The sequence below is a fragment of the Aphelocoma coerulescens genome, chromosome 13 (genome assembly GCF_041296385.1).
Source record: "Aphelocoma coerulescens isolate FSJ_1873_10779 chromosome 13, UR_Acoe_1.0, whole genome shotgun sequence".
In the NCBI taxonomy this organism is placed as follows: domain Eukaryota; kingdom Metazoa; phylum Chordata; class Aves; order Passeriformes; family Corvidae; genus Aphelocoma; species Aphelocoma coerulescens.
In genome coordinates, this window is record NC_091027.1 from 14,867,891 (window position 1) to 14,883,088 (window position 15,198).

The window sequence follows — 15,198 nt, forward strand, 5'->3', positions numbered from 1 at the left end:
CAGAGCACCGAGTACCCCCGATCCGCTCCCTGCCACCCGCGCTGTGCCCTCGGTGCTTCCCCTCGGAGAGGCCGAGCAGGGCAGCGCTTATGGCGGCTGTCCCGGCCCTGGGCCGGTGCTCCGGCCCCGCGGGGCCCCCGAACCCCAGCACCGGCACCTTCCCGGGACCCGCGGGACCGCGCCCGGCGCCGCCGCCACGGGGCGCTCTGGGGCGCCTTCGGGAGGCACCCGGGGCCCGGGGAGAGCGGCCGTGGGTGCGCCCGGCGGGCGTGACTACGGGCGGGGACAGGCGGTGGGTGTGGCCGGGGCGCGGCTATGGGTGTGGCCGGAGGCGTGGCCGGGCCGTAGGCGGTGCTGCCGCGGGACTCGCGGTGCGGCCGCCGGCGGAGCAGGAAATGGAGGCGTGAGCGGGCGGAGCGGCCGGGGCTCCGCGCCCAGCGCTGACCGCGGGCTCGCCGCCGCCCTCCCGCACCGCCCCGGCCCGCCCCCGCCGCGGGGCCGGCATGTGAGGCTGCCCGGCGGCGGCGCCTCCCTGCGCGGCTGGGCCGGCGCGGCCCCCGCACCGCTGCGCGCCGCCCGCGGGAGGGGAGCCCCGGCGCGGCCCCCGGAGCGCAGCGCGGCGGTGCATGGGGCGGCGCGGCCGGCGGTGCGGACCATGCCGCGGAAGGAGCTGCCGCTGCCCGAGGGCTGGGAGGAGGCGCGGGACTACGACGGGAAGGTGTATTACATCGACCACGGCAGCCGCACCACCAGCTGGGTCGACCCCCGCGACAGGTGGGCGGCGGGGCGGGGGCGGGCGGGGACCCCGCGGTCGCGGTGTGCGCGCAGAGCCCGGCGCGGCTCCCCGTGAGCCCGGCCGGTACCTGCTGCCGTCCCCCAGCTCCGCTCGGGCTCCGCGGCACGGGAGGGCAGGGCGGGACGGCGGTGGCGTTACCTGCGGGCCTGGCCGGGCAGTGGCGCCTGCCGGCTGCACGGGAGGGGAGGGGAGAGATGGAGGGGGCTCAGCGAGTTGTGTTGTTGCAGTTGTGGTCTCTCCTTGGCCGGCCCCAGCCGTGCTGCGGACCCGCAGCGCACGCTGCTCCAACGCTGCGGTCGGCGCGGCCATGCGGCCCTGGCAGGGCTGGGAGCCCGCCCGGGACACGCCGGGGGAGCGGCGGTGGCTCGGAGCGGTGCGGAGGCACAAGGGGGGTCGCAGAGGTGTCGGCGGGCCCTGCCCTGCATCGGGGCCCACCTCTGCGAACAGCTGCGTGGCCTTATCGAGCTTGGCCATCGCGGAGGTCACTGACTTCAGGGTGTGTCTCTGATCGCCCCTCTTTGCCGCCTTCTTCCCCTGCGGTATCCCTTTGCTCCTACTTGCTCTGAGTAGTTCTTTTCCTGCATCGCTCACTTAAAAAAAAGTAAGATAAACAGAAAACAGGGTGCTGCTCAAGACGAGGTCGTTTTCCAAGCAACACTCTGTCCTAGCATGTTGTAGTTCCATGCTTGAGGCAGTCATGGTGAGCCAGAGCACGGGAGCTTGAACATGCAGGAAGCTCAATTACTGGATCACGGTTGAAATAAGAAGTTTTTAAATTTCTCGTTTAATGCTTTTTTAGCTGAAGTTCCCAGAAACAGGAACCGGAAAATCCATCCTAGTGAGTTGGAAATGCCAACCGTCTGAACTATGCAGTTTGTCATTGATAAATTTCACATGCTTCCCCATCTGACAGTGAGTGTTTGCCTTGTTATGGGGCAGAAAGTGCGATTTCTGAATTTGTGTTCCTTTCTTCCCCTTGCTTCAGCGATCAGCTCCTTGAAGGGGCTTCCATTCTTGGTGGGATGTCAGGACTTTGCCTTCGCTCCGTTTGCTTAGATGGGTTTTTCATTAAGCATGGAAGTGAATGATTGTCCAGTTTTACAAGATTTCAAGGAGTGTTCTGCATTCCAGGAATAATCCTTGTGTGTACTATACACAAATGTAACCTGCTGCCAGCCAGGGCTTTGGAACTTGTCTTGGGGTTCAGTTTTAGGAATGTGGTTGAGAAGGGCCAGTAACAGTTTTGTTCCAAGGTGTTTCTTTAACCTGCGTAAAAGCTGATGGAAGCTTAAATTAGGAATGCTTTCCTGGCATCCTTACGTTCAGAGAATGAAGACAAGTGAGAAATCTAATAGGCCTAATGCAGGCTTATAAAAATTCCTGTATGTCCTTGGTTAGTGATTCAAGAATGACAGAAATGACTAAATGGGTGCCTTATTTAGCCATGTGTACTGCTGAGCTGTCACAGAATCATTACCTGCTCACCACTGCTAGAGGAGAATAATCAAACACATACTGATAACTTCTATCACATGACACTTGTTGTACACATAAAAATACACTTGAATACACGTGGCCCTGACAAGCTTTGTATCTGAGTCATCTTCCAGTAGTGCTGCCAAGGAAACAGCCTGCATTGGACACTGCCCCTGAAGATCTGCAAGGTTTTGAAGATTTTATTGGCCCACACTAGAACCACTATGTGACACAACACTTACCCATCATCTGGTGGACCATGAGCTTTTATAGGTTGAAATTCTCCTTTGCTATACAGGAAAGAAGTTTCTCTTCCAAGTAATTACCACTTGCAGTGAAAACCAGGGGATGGGGGATTTCTGAGCAGCTCAGGTCATAAGATGTCTGCTCCATGCAGGGGAGTGAACTTGGATTTACACACTGAGCACTGATCTTTATCACTGTATTTTAAGTTTAAATGTTTGAAAGCATAGCCTTTTACAAGTTGTATTTAATATTGCTGCAGCTGAGATGTTTGTTTGTGAATTTGCTATAGTGCTCTGGGTGCTGTGCTTACACATTCTCTGTAACCCAGCAAAAAGCAATAGATATTGGGTAACATGGCTGTAGAAATGCAAGTTTGAGGAATGTGGAGGAGATGTGTGTGTTAGGGCTCACTCTGAACCCAGTGTCAGTGGGGACCTTTGTAAATCTGATCAGTTTATTCAGCAAGTAGCAACTGGTAATGAAAGAACACAGGTTTTTAAACCTTCCCTAAATCTTTAATTCTAGCTTAATTTAGTGGAAATTAACATGAGCAGGGATACATACCATCTAGCTTCAGGGCCTGGGCCATCCCATTGTTTGTGACAGCAGGTTTGTAGTCCTGCTGAGGTTGGTTTAACAGGCTGCCGGGGAAGTAGACCTAACTGTGGGATCTGCAGCAGGGAAGGGGAGGCAGGGGGTGAAAGGTGGGACCTCCGCTGGCCTTGGGCTGTGAAATCAAAAGCTGGGCTGGTGCTTTTCCACTCCAGTCCTGCTGATGGGCTCTTGGTGAGAGGGGCTGTTAGGCTTTGCCAGGAAGAGGTCGCTGGCACCTGGTGGCATTTCAGTGTCCTGTAGAGCTGACCTGAGCGATGCTCAGGTACCTGGAATCTTGGTTGGAGCAGCTGCACGTCAGAGCACTTTTACCTCCTGCCTTTTAAGACTCAAGGCAGTCCTGGGAAACCTGTGGATGTTGGAGCATTTTGGGAAATCATCTAAGATTAAATAATCTGAAGAATTTTGTGATTTAACTGTTGCTGTCCCTGTGGTGTGGTGTAACAGAAAAGAATCAAGGTACTTCATATTACAGGAATTTCAGGTTAAAAAGCTCTAAGGCAATTCTTCTGAACAGGTGGGGGAAAAACCAAAACCCTGCTGTGTTTTCCCTTTTGAAAGAGGAAGCTCACATAGCTGACTTTTTTTTGTAGATCTGTTTGAAATTAGATGATTCAGGAATTGAATACAGTGTGATGGGAAATCAAACCTTACTGAGCTGGGCCAGAAAATTTGTCATTCTTAGTTTTAAAGCTAAGCACAGCCTTTCAGGTCTGCACCAGTACATACCAATTGGTAAACCATGCCAGAGAGCTGTCTCAGTTGCTTTCTTAACACGGAGGGTGCATCTGCTCTGGAAGCTGCTGTGCTGGTGGCCAAAGAGAAAATACCAGTGATATCTCAAGACTTTAGCACCAGCTACTGCCTGTTCTTAAGCATCAGCATGAGCAGCACTTGAACAACAGAGTGCCCTGAGTGAGTTTTCAGCTTTCATCAGAAGTGAGGATTAGAGATGGGAATCTCTCTTCCAGTGCTGTGCTGTCCTTGGGCTCTTTACACTAGGTTTAGGTGAGCTTCTATTCTCCTTCACACTGTAAGTAAGTATCCTCTTGTAAGAGGATAAAATTTTTTACTTCTCCTTGCCATTCAACACAGAAACTTCAGGATGCACTGAAAATTTGGTGATGCCTGATAATGTCCCACTCTTGAATATTTGTGTTGTACTCTCCTACTGGCCTGATGGTGTAAGTGGCTTTTTCTAGGTTATTTTAAATGGAGCTGACTGAACTTCTCATTTCACTTCTATCACTGGACTCCTGCTGAGAATGAAAGCTATTGAAATAGGAGCAATTGTAGCTTAAATTTGGTGAAGTTACTAAACAGCATCAGATATTATCAGTTTTGGGAGGCAGCAGTACCTTAGCTGACAGCCCTTCATTTCTTTGAAGGCTTTTGTTGCTATAAAGGACTGGGAGATTTTCGTTAAATGAAAGCCCAGATTCTGCATTTGCTACATAAATTCCCTTCCTACTCCACGTGGAGGTTTTTCCAGTCTGCACCTCCAAAGCAGAGCTTTGATGGACAGATTTGCCAAGGTTGAGGGGCAATGCATGTGGCATCATGTGTATTTAAAATAGTTAGGGCCACCTATTTACTCAGGAAGATTCAGCTTTGCTGAGCCCAAGGATTTTAGTGGAGAAAAGCCAGGTATATCATAGAGAGAGCACCATCATCTAGCCATGCCCTTCTAGGCTTTATGTGAAATGCTGCAGAGTATTGTCTCCTCTACATTATTCTGATCTTTAAGCTTTTCATCCCCAGTCTGCTCTGCACACTTGGTCTACAAACTGCCTTTATTAAAGATTTAGAAATGTGAGCGTTGTGCTAAAATTTCCTATGTAACTGTCTACTCCTTGGATTACTTGCTTAAATGTAGAATAACTTTAATGACTGGAATAAAGCTGCTATAGCCAACTTAAATGTGAGAATCCTTCAAAATAAAAGGGCTGAAAGAAGGGAGGGCAATGAAAGGCAGCAGGAACAAAAGGCGCTGTGCTCTTCTGTAGATGAAAATCAGTAAGCATAAGGAGAAGAGAGAAAAATTCTCCAAGATAGAAAGACCAGGGGAGAGAAATGCTCTTTCATCAGTGCCAACAGCATAGGTCATGCAGCTGAAGGCTGCTAGTTTGATGCCTGTTGTTGCCTTTCTTTGCTGATATCTAGCTAAGCACCCTGTCATATATATGTGAATCTGCTGCTTTCTCGTGTTTGCATTCCCCAAAATAGCTGACTGCTTTATAAGGAACAGGCAGCTCAGTGTGTGCCCATAGAAACTGCTGCTGACCATTTTGCACGAGTACAGAAGTGAGTGACAAAAACGCAGTCTTCAAAGTCATCCAAATGCCATCCCTGGGAACAGGTGTCCTAATGTGTAGGATTTGTGCTGTTCTTACTTTTTTCCATAGCCACTGGTTTATGTAGGTGCTAATATAGAGGGGGGCAAGGACAGCAAGTAAGATTATTGTGACATTTGAAATTATTTTAATTTATTAATACCAAGATGAGTTAGCTCAGGATGTACCTGCAGCTGGGAAAAGTGAGTTGGAGCTGAAATCCATAACATTGCAGTTATAAAAAATCAGACTTTATTATTTTGGGGTTTTTTTTTTCCCCTGAACTCCCCAGACAAGCCTGGTTTAGGTTGTCTTGGATGCTTTGGTGACTGCAGGGACTACCTTCAGAGCCAGTGTGCGTCCTCAGTTGTGTAAGCTCACCTCACACTGGGGAGGGAACTGGAAACAACAGGCATGATGGTTTTTAACAAGGGCATCACTGCTAAACGTGTGGTATGCACACGTGTATAGAGACAGAGGATGTTGGTAGTGACTTTAGAATGACAAAAAGCATTATTTTATCTTCCCTATGGAACATGAGGAAAAAAAAAAGAAAAATGTGAGGCTTTGTTCAGCTCAGAAGCTTTTTAATGCATCTTGGGGAATTCTGATCTTAAAAGATCAGAAAGGCTTTTGAAGAAATCTTCATAAATCACATTGTTTAGAAATATGTAGGTTGAGCTTCATCTTCTGCTCTGGCAAGGTCATCTTGCTCACAAGTTCACTCCTTTAATTTAGCGTCAAAAACTGACAGCATGTGAAGTTAGTGACATTGCCACTGACTGGAAACTTATTTGGCAATGGAATCAACAGTTCCATCCCTATGTAGGTCATATATTTTCATATCAGAGTAGTTATCTTGATCTCCATCCAGTGGAATGGCAGGAAATTGGCCAGTAAATTCCAGAAGATGTGGTATGACAGGGTAGAGGTGGCTGCAGTGTTGTGCACCTGGGGCAGGTGCTTGGTGCTGTTGCTGTTGGGACACCTTAAGCTGCTGCTGCCAGGGTAAAATTCTGTATCAGTGCAGGGAGTGAGGTGTGCAAGCTGGTCTGGCTGAAAAATGTCATTTTGCTGTCTGGGTTCATTTTACAGAAACAGTTGATCCAGGCCGTGCATGCTTGTGCAGAAGCTTGTGGTGGCACAGCTGGGGCTGAGCCGGGAGGCTTGGAGCAGTGGGAGTGGGGCTGGCTCTGGTGGCAACCCAGGAATGCTGCTGAGGGTGCACTTGTGAAACTGTCCCCAGGCACTTGACCTGGTCGGGCTCTCTGCCAGCCCAGCTGAGGAGGTGTTCCCAGGTGCTTAGCTTTGCCCCATGATTGCTGATCAAGTTTTACAGGAAGAATGGATTTTCACTTGCTGGAACCCATGTGAAACCAGCAGTGAGGCAGAGCATCTCCTGAAGATACTCTTCACAGGACAGCTTCATAGCTAGCACAGTTATGGGAAGATGAGTTTGCAGCAAAATTTTCCATGTCTGAGTTTGATTTAAATTCCTCTAGATTGTGCCAGAAAATTTATTGGAAGACATGGGAAGATTTGCCCAAAGGAGTTTAATGAAATAACTTGTACGTAAAGAAGTGATGTTCGCTAGGTGGCTCAGGGGGGTCCTGTCACTGATTCACCACTCCACCTTTTGGGACTGGCTCTAATCTCAGTTGCTGGAGGAGTCTATTAGTAAACGATTGCTGTTGTGTGCTCCTGGAGGTGGCTGCAGGCTGCCAGGGCTGTCCTTGCTCTGTGCTCAGATTCCGAGCAGCGTCCCTGCCCCACAGCGTGTTCCTGCATGCGTCACGGGCACTGCTGAGCTCACGTCTGACACGAGGGAAATGTCCTGGGCTGGGCTTGACGCTCGATTGTGTTGTATGGGACACCTTCAAGTCTTTCTCAGAGAGAGGGAGAGACCATACAGCTGGCTTGGAAAAGCCTTGCTGATCTCTCTGTGCTGGGGCTGCCTGAACCTGGCGGCCTTGAGTGCTGCACCAGCAGGGCAAGTGTTAGCTGGAATAATTAATCAATAAAGAGGGGTGGCAGCAGCTTGGCAGAGTCAGGTGAGGTATGTAGACTAGTGCTACTGCCTACACCTGTAGGAGAGCTATGCAGATTGACCACTTCCTTGGAGAGAAGTACTTCTTACGCTGGCTGGTTGCCATCCATGAGACCTGTTTAGTAAGGTTACGTGCTTTGCTTGTGGTAATGAGGACTTGGCTTTATTTGAGCAGTTTAAGCTCAGTTCTTGTTCACAGAGCCTAAGGTTACTGCTCCCTCCTCCCTTTAAAGCTACGTGCATAGATAATTGGCTGAACAAACAGTGGGCAAAACTGCTCCCTGAAGAAAAATAACTGCTTTTCACTGCCACTCATTCAGTGAAGTGGCATCTGGAAGACTTTCCAGATAGTCACAGGAGGTTTGGTGTGTAATAGGGAGATGCAAAGAAGCCAAATCCTACAGCTGTCAGTGTTCTCTGGTTTTTTCATGCTCTTGGATGGGTTCTCCTGGCTTGGTTTGTTCTCAGTTTGTGCTGATACTTACGGCTTCCACCCCAGCCATGATGTTCTGCAGCATAAGTACCCAACACATTTGAAAAACAGATGAATTGCTTTCTCAATCTCATAGAGGTGCTGTAGGGATTAATTAGTTCTCAAAAAGTGCTTTCTGGCTGAGATGTCAAACTGATGTTTCAGGACTAATGGTATTGTTTAGTGAAACTGTTCAGTTCTCCTCAAATGCCTAATTACTATTTTAGAAGAACATACTCTATGGAGGGAGCTTTATTGATTTAAAGCACGCAATAAACAGTATTGATTTGCAAGAGGCAGTCATTCATATCTGCTCTGTGCAGAGTTGAGATGTAAGGTGGTCACACAGCTACTTTGAACTGAAATGTAAGTGAAACTGTTGCTTAAATGACCCTGCAACATCTTGCAGATTTCTCATATGTGACTTTCAACTGCCTTAATAGCCTTGTACTCAGAACGAGGGCAGTCCCCTGCCAAGGAGAGGGCTCTCTGCTATTTCATCCTTCACAGCAGGAGCCACATCCACGGGGAGGATGACCTGCAGAGGAACAGCAGTGGGTAAAATAACCTTCTGGACCCTTCAAGCAGCAGAGGAAAATGTAGGTAGCCATACTGTGGATAGTTTTGCTTGTGCTAGGCACAGCTTTGGATGTCATGAGCCAGCTGAGCCTCTGCAGCTGCTAGAAGACATGCTGTTGGCATAGCTGCACAGGCCATCCCCTTGGCCATGCAGCCTCCAGGCTATCCAGTGCATGAATCCCATGGGACATCCTTTGAGGAGCTCAGGCAGGCTGGCTCCATGGCTTGGCAGCAGAAGCCTGTTACACCACGGCACCTGACCCCTGAGTGAACAGGAGGAGTCATCTCCTGACATCTTCATCCTGGACACTTGCTCCATTGTTGGACTGTTTGAAACACTGAGTATATATTTGAGCTGCTTATCCAAATTATCTCAAAGGGGATTTGGGTGGGGATGATAATGGAGAGTATTTGGCTGTCACATGTGATGCAGCTCTGCAAATTATCCAGCCTGTTTCCTATGAGGTATCTCAGTCTGGTGGCCTGTCTTGGGTGGTGCTGGGTATTTTTAGAAAAAATTGTAAGACTTAAATTAGGATGACCTATACTGTATCTAATTCCAGGTGAGCTTTTCATACTGATTGTGTCTTTTAAAAAAAAAAATAAATATTCTTAGCATGAATAATATTTGGTATTGCAGGGTTTTGGTGTGGTTAAACTTGAAATTAAATCATCCCTTTGAACAGGCTTTTTGTTGGAGCATGGATGTGGTGATGCTCAGGTGTATTTGATTAGTGGTGTGTTAACCCTGCAGAGAGTAAGGAGGTTAAACTCTCCTGTTCAGTATATTATTCAACATTGCTCAACATCTGGTCTCTCTCCCCTTCAGCTGTCAGTTGACCCACTTGTTTAGATTTTTCTGAAATTCCTTGAAGTCTTCTCCACATCCAGCTAACCTAAATATCTTGTCAGCCAGCAAGGCAGTAAGCCAGGTTTGCTATTTGTCTCTTCTTATGTCACTGGTAAGGATTTCACACCACAAGGTCTAAGCATCAGAACTAACACAAGTTATTGCCTCGATGGGACTGTTTAATTCTTGTACAGACACATGCATAGAAGGCTTTAGGCTGTTTGACAGCTAGTTCTCAAAATGTTTTTCAGTATTCTAGACCTAGGCAGATATGTCTGGCAAAGAGATCTCTTTGCAGTCCTCTGTGAGTATTATTCTGTCTTATTTTAAGCTGTGTGTGCAGGGAAGTGAAACGTCATGGCTGCTGCCATGTGCCATGGTTTTCTGTGGCACTAAAGTTTTGTAAGATATCTTAAGACTTAACTTTTCTATGTTTTGCTTTTTAAATTTGGATGTGAAAACTCAGCTGAGTTGGTCTGTAATTCTGAATAAAGGCAGATACACTGCCATCTGTTAATTAGTCATAGACTGTTGTGTGGCAGCCATGGTGAGTTTCTCATACAACTGGCTTACTAATGTTTCAGTTTAGAAGGTACCTGCCATCATCTGCCTGGTGCTAATGAAAGCATAACCTAAATGTGAAAACTTTCTTAAAACACATCTTGTTTGCTTGTCTTATATTCCTTGGGCAGTACTCCTCACTTCCTTTTTAAGATGTCTTTTCAGGAGAAGATTGTGTGTATGGAAGGGGAGAGGTGCATGGCAGAAGCCTGGTGTGGTCATTTGCAAAAGGGTTGCATGGATAAAAGTCTTAGTTTGCAAAGACAAATTTGCAACTGGTCACACAGAGTCCTCCACTCAGGCTTGTTTTCACACATCTTTTGTAAATGCCACTCTTATCCCTAAAGCAAATGTTCTGTGTTGAGTTTTCTCATCTTTATTCTCTATTTGTCCAGTAGTCTGTAGCTAATACCCCAGAGTGCTTCCTGGTTTCTTTTCTATCTGCTCCCCAGATGCAGGCTCCTGCAGGTTTGGATGGTAGCTCTGACAAGTGTTGCATCTTCAGTAGCTTGGCCGGGCTGGGGCTCCTTTCCAGTGGGGTTTGGGTCAGGTGCTGTGGTTGTTCTTCCTTCCCGTCGGGAGAAGATCCCTCGAGTGGTGGAGGAATACATGCCTGCAGCTGAGCACGCTGCAGTTCACAGCCTGCTCTAGACCTGCCTGTTTGGGGCTGGCAGGATTTGGTCTTGTGTCATTCAGTGTCCCATCGTGTGTCCGTGGCTGCTGTTAGAGGCCCAGGCAGCAAGATGGGCATGGAGACTGCTCTGGTTTTCTGAACAGAGCCAGGTGGCACCAGGTCCTTGAAAGAAGGTGGCGTTTGGTGCAGTTGGCTCCTGCATGTTGGGGTTTTGCTGTGGGTAGTAACAAAAATGAGAACACACCCCTAAACCTTCTGCTTGGAAATTTGCTTGTGGCTCTTGCTTCTGATGGAGTGTGGCATGTTGGTTAAGTGTTCCTTTGCAGTCAGATTTAATACAGAACAGGTTTGCAGTGAAATAACCGAAGTTTAATGATTTTAACAATGCCCATTAAAGGCTTTATTGTTTGAATTACTTGTCTGGAGTAGTTGGGCAGCTGCGTGGCAACAACTCTCTGAATGACAGTACTGTCTCTTACCTCTTTTTGTTGAACACAGGCTGAAATGCTGTGTTGGTCCAGCTGCTTTGTGACCAGCCTAGATGCCTGTTCAAAGGTGTAGGAAATAATGGAGTTATGTCAGTATGAATTAGGGATTTCACAAGAACAGTTTTATCATTTATGTTGTATTCTCCATCTTTATGGAGGGTTTATTCCCCCCTAGCTAGTGTCTTTGCAGTCAAAGGCAAGCTGTTGGCCTGTCATTTTATACCTCTATGCTCCCAGCTCTGGTACACTCCTTTTTCCAGTGATTGTTTCTTCAACTTTTTCTCTCCCAAGCTGTATAACACTATTGCTTATTTCCCTTATGGCCATGTTTACAGGGTCTTTAAAGCCTTTTATAAGTAAGCACTTTGCCTGATGGGAGAAGGAGGTTTATGGAGTTAAAAAAAAAAAAAAGGCAAGAAATACGCTGTAGGTAATAGATTCCAAAAATGCAAATTTGTTTAAGCAACTTCTTAAAAAGAAGGGAGGGAGGAAAGAAGTGAAGATTAAAACCTGTGTTTATATACATGTAGAAGCTGGAGGCAAAGCAATCCATTCATAAATATACAATAGGATTTATGTCACGGCGAGAAGTGCTACATGCATATTCATGTGTAATTTGCAAATCCTTTGGTGATTAAATACTTTACTCCAAGCTCAAGAACTAAATAACCTTCTTGTTGAAATGAGATGTCCAAAGGCTCTAATGCTTCTCCAGTGGAGGGGAAAGGCTGGGTGGTGTAATAGATCTGATACTTTAATTTTGACTCTATTAAAAGATTTTTGGTGTGCTTTGGGCTTTATTTTATTAGTATAATCAGGAAATTTTGAACAAAGCATGAAGCAGAGAATTGCAAGAAGTATTGTAAAGCCTGTCATGGTAAGAAAAGCAAATAGGCTTAGGAACTTGTTAGGATGTTTTTCTCAACTGATTTTAATGTCAAATACCTTTATCTAAACTTTCATATCCCACAGGTAAGTAAAGAATCAAACTAGTAACAGCCAAAGTATAAAGTTTCTAACATCATGAATGGGGAAAAATACTGCTGCAAATAACTGTTTCCTGCACCTTGTGTTGCAGCCGGTGAGAGCTCAGGGACGGTGCTGTGTTCCTGGGTAGGGTGTGGTGATGCGACTGGTTTATCTTGCCTGTCAGTCATCGCACTAAATGATAGTCTGCAAATGGGACGGCAACTGCCAGGCATCCTGCTGAACAAACAGAGCTCAGCCTGTGCCTCTAACACCACTGTGATAAGATAAGGTTGGGACTTGTGCGATTCTGTGCTCTGTGCCTGCCCTCACCTTCCTCGGGATCCGTTCACAGCTGGAAGTGGCAGCCCCATGTCCCCTCTACAGCCACCAGCTGCTCTGCTCGTGCAGCAGTGATGGCCACCTAGCGCTGGACCTCTGTGGGGGCTGGTGTTTGTGTATTGCTTTGGGCAATCACTAATGAACCAGAGCTGTTCTCAGTTCTTAAAACTGGAGCTAAGCCTGTTCAGTTCCATCTAGGTAAATTCCCTGTATACCCTTTGGGGAAGCTGTGGTTTATTCTTGTATCTGGACCATCACAAAGTGTTTCTTACTGTCCTCTCTTGGTGTTCCTGATGGCTCATTTTGGAATTGCTCCTTTTTGTAGCTTTATGAGCTCTTTATCCTTTGTGCACAGTTTTGTGTTGGGAGAATATAAAGTACATCGATGCTGGATGGGAGAAGCCAGCAGAGTTCTTGTGTACTTTCTTCCCCACTGAGGTTAGTCCCTCGTTGAAAATTGTGTTGTCTGATTTAGTTTTCCTGCTCCTGTTCTGTAACAGCCCACCTGCGGGATGCTTTGATTGAGCTGAACAAGAAGACAGAGCAGTGCACTCAACTCACTAAGGACTATATATGCATTTTTCTGGCTGGCACAAGTGTAGCAAATTGCCCTTTTAGTCCTGTTTACTTGTTTTTCTCATTCAGCCACAGGTAGTTTCTGCTCCTTGGTGATCAGAGAAGAGCCCTGGATCCCCCTGTTGCTGTCTTGTGCTGTGATCAGGGGGCATGTGGCAGAGGCACTGTCCCTTCTGTGCCTGGGGGCTCTGCTGTACAAAGCTGTACTTCAGCTGATTTGAAATTGTGTTTCCAGGTAACTGTGAAAAGCTGTTGCTTTTACAATGAGCAGGGAGAATTTGTATCCTCTGCCATGTCAGAGCAGCAGTGTGTCTAAGCTGGTGGCTGGTCACAAAAGGGTGTGAAGATGTAGCACTGAATACTTGAAGAATATGAATGGCTGTCGTTCTGTAGAAAGCACAAAATTGAGCTAAACAAACCCAGTTCTCCTTAAGCTAACTCCAGAGTTGAGGATTTCTTGGCTTCATAGGGTGGACACTTCACCCATCAAGCAGTTCAGATGCACACAGGGGAATGGCTGGTGTGAGGTGTGTGTTTCTGGTTACTGTGACCAGATGTATGAGCTGGTTTTATTTCAGTATTTTTTCTTATATGTTGATGAGGAAAGCTAGAAGAGGTAAAATTATTAACAAATCCCGTGTTTTAAATGAGTGCTGTTCAGGTAGAGGCTGGGTGGGAGGTGAATTTGATTTCCCCCCATTTTAGTAACCATAAGTGGTTGCCTCTGGATTGATCTCAGAAGGGTGCAGTGAACCATTGCTTACAGTATTGTAACCACTTGTAATTTTGCTGGTGGAAGAAGTAAAAATCTTTGCCCTAGAGGTTGGTTCTGGCTGTGGGATTGAGCACAAGTCCCACTGGCAGGGCTGGAGTAGTGAGGAGTGACTGAGCCATCCTGCTGTGGGAGGTGGCCATTCCTTTAGCCCAGGTGCCCATCTGACTCCTCACTTGAGTTTGCTGGCACGCAGAAAACTGCTCCCTCTCTTTCTGGACACAGTTTCTGTTGCTGCAGTAAGCTGGAACAGCCCAAGGACTCTCTGGCAGCAGCAACATGTTGGGGTGGGAGTGACCTTCCTACCAAGCATGGTTCCCCTGGAAAGTCATGGCTCACTCCTGAGCTGCTGTCAGTGCAGTTGTGCTGTGCTTGCCTGGCAGCACGGGTGGTGAGTGTGGGTTCAGCCAGGCAGCTGTGTCACTTGTAGTTTGTCTTTCAAAGCAGACAGCTTAAATATCAGATTGATGCTTTCTCAGTGCTGCGCTGTGGGCTGTAATTCCATCTGCTGCGACACGATGAAGGTGACACCTGGAAAGGTATGTGCTGCTTTCTGGATGTCCTCCCTGTATCTTCTGCATGCATAACTGGAGGCACCATTTTACCTGCTTGTTGGCCTTGCTCAGCGTGTGGTTGCTTGGGAGCCTAGCAAAACACTCAATATTTTCTCTGAAGTGCTGCTAGAATTTCAGTGTCACATTTCATTCATCCTGAGCACTGCTGTTTCTGCAGTACCACTGCCCTTTGTCTTCACTGCTTTGGAACAGTAGAAGCATCTGTTTATGCCATTGATTTGGCAGTTGGTAGAAGGACATTGAATAAAGGACGTTATTAGTGAAAAGGAGGAGTGTTCAAATACCTCTGCCCTTAAGGTCTGTGTTTTTAATAGTTCTGCAGATTCATCACTGATTTTGGAACTTGATAGCAAGTTGGCTCTCTGGATCAGTCTCTAGATTAGATTAAAGTTAGTAGACAAGGTAAGGGCAGTACTTCGTCAGAGAATTTCAGCTTGGTCTTTGCAGGTGAGCTGAACTGTGGATAATGATTATTTAGCTGAGCTGGTGGGAGTAAGATAATATACATGTTGTGAATTCTGCATTGGTGGTGCAGATCAGCGTTTGGGTAGAAATGAATAAAAAGGGTAACATGGTGAAACTGCTGAAAAAAAAAATTGCTGGCATGGGAGCTGCATTTCATTCAGGTGCTGATGGTGAAGCAGTACTGAGTTAAGCAGCAAATTTCAAACCTGTAAGCTCTCATGATGGCTTGCTTAATAGCAGGTGTACGGTACTGTAAGGCACAGTGTCAGATCCATTAACCACAGCTTTGACGTAAGGATGAAAATGAATAGCTGAGATATTTTAGGTAATTGCCTTGAGCAACAGTGATGGTTGTATTGGAGCAGCTTCAGTGAGTTATAAACAAGCTTCAGCTGAGGCCAGATCAAG

The 15,198-nt window shown here is 47.1% G+C and overlaps 1 protein-coding gene across 1 annotated transcript in view; it reads left to right on the top strand.

Annotated features, from left to right (window-relative positions):
• The first annotated feature begins 565 nt into the window (after nucleotides 1-565).
• Nucleotides 566-15,198, top strand: part of WWC1 (WW and C2 domain containing 1) — a 66,922-nt gene continuing 52,289 nt past the window's right edge. Inside the window, exon 1 of the mRNA XM_069028623.1 lies at nucleotides 566-774. Coding sequence (XP_068884724.1) covers nucleotides 656-774 — 119 coding nt within the window. The 5' untranslated portion in view covers nucleotides 566-655. The remainder of the gene's footprint in view (nucleotides 775-15,198) is intronic.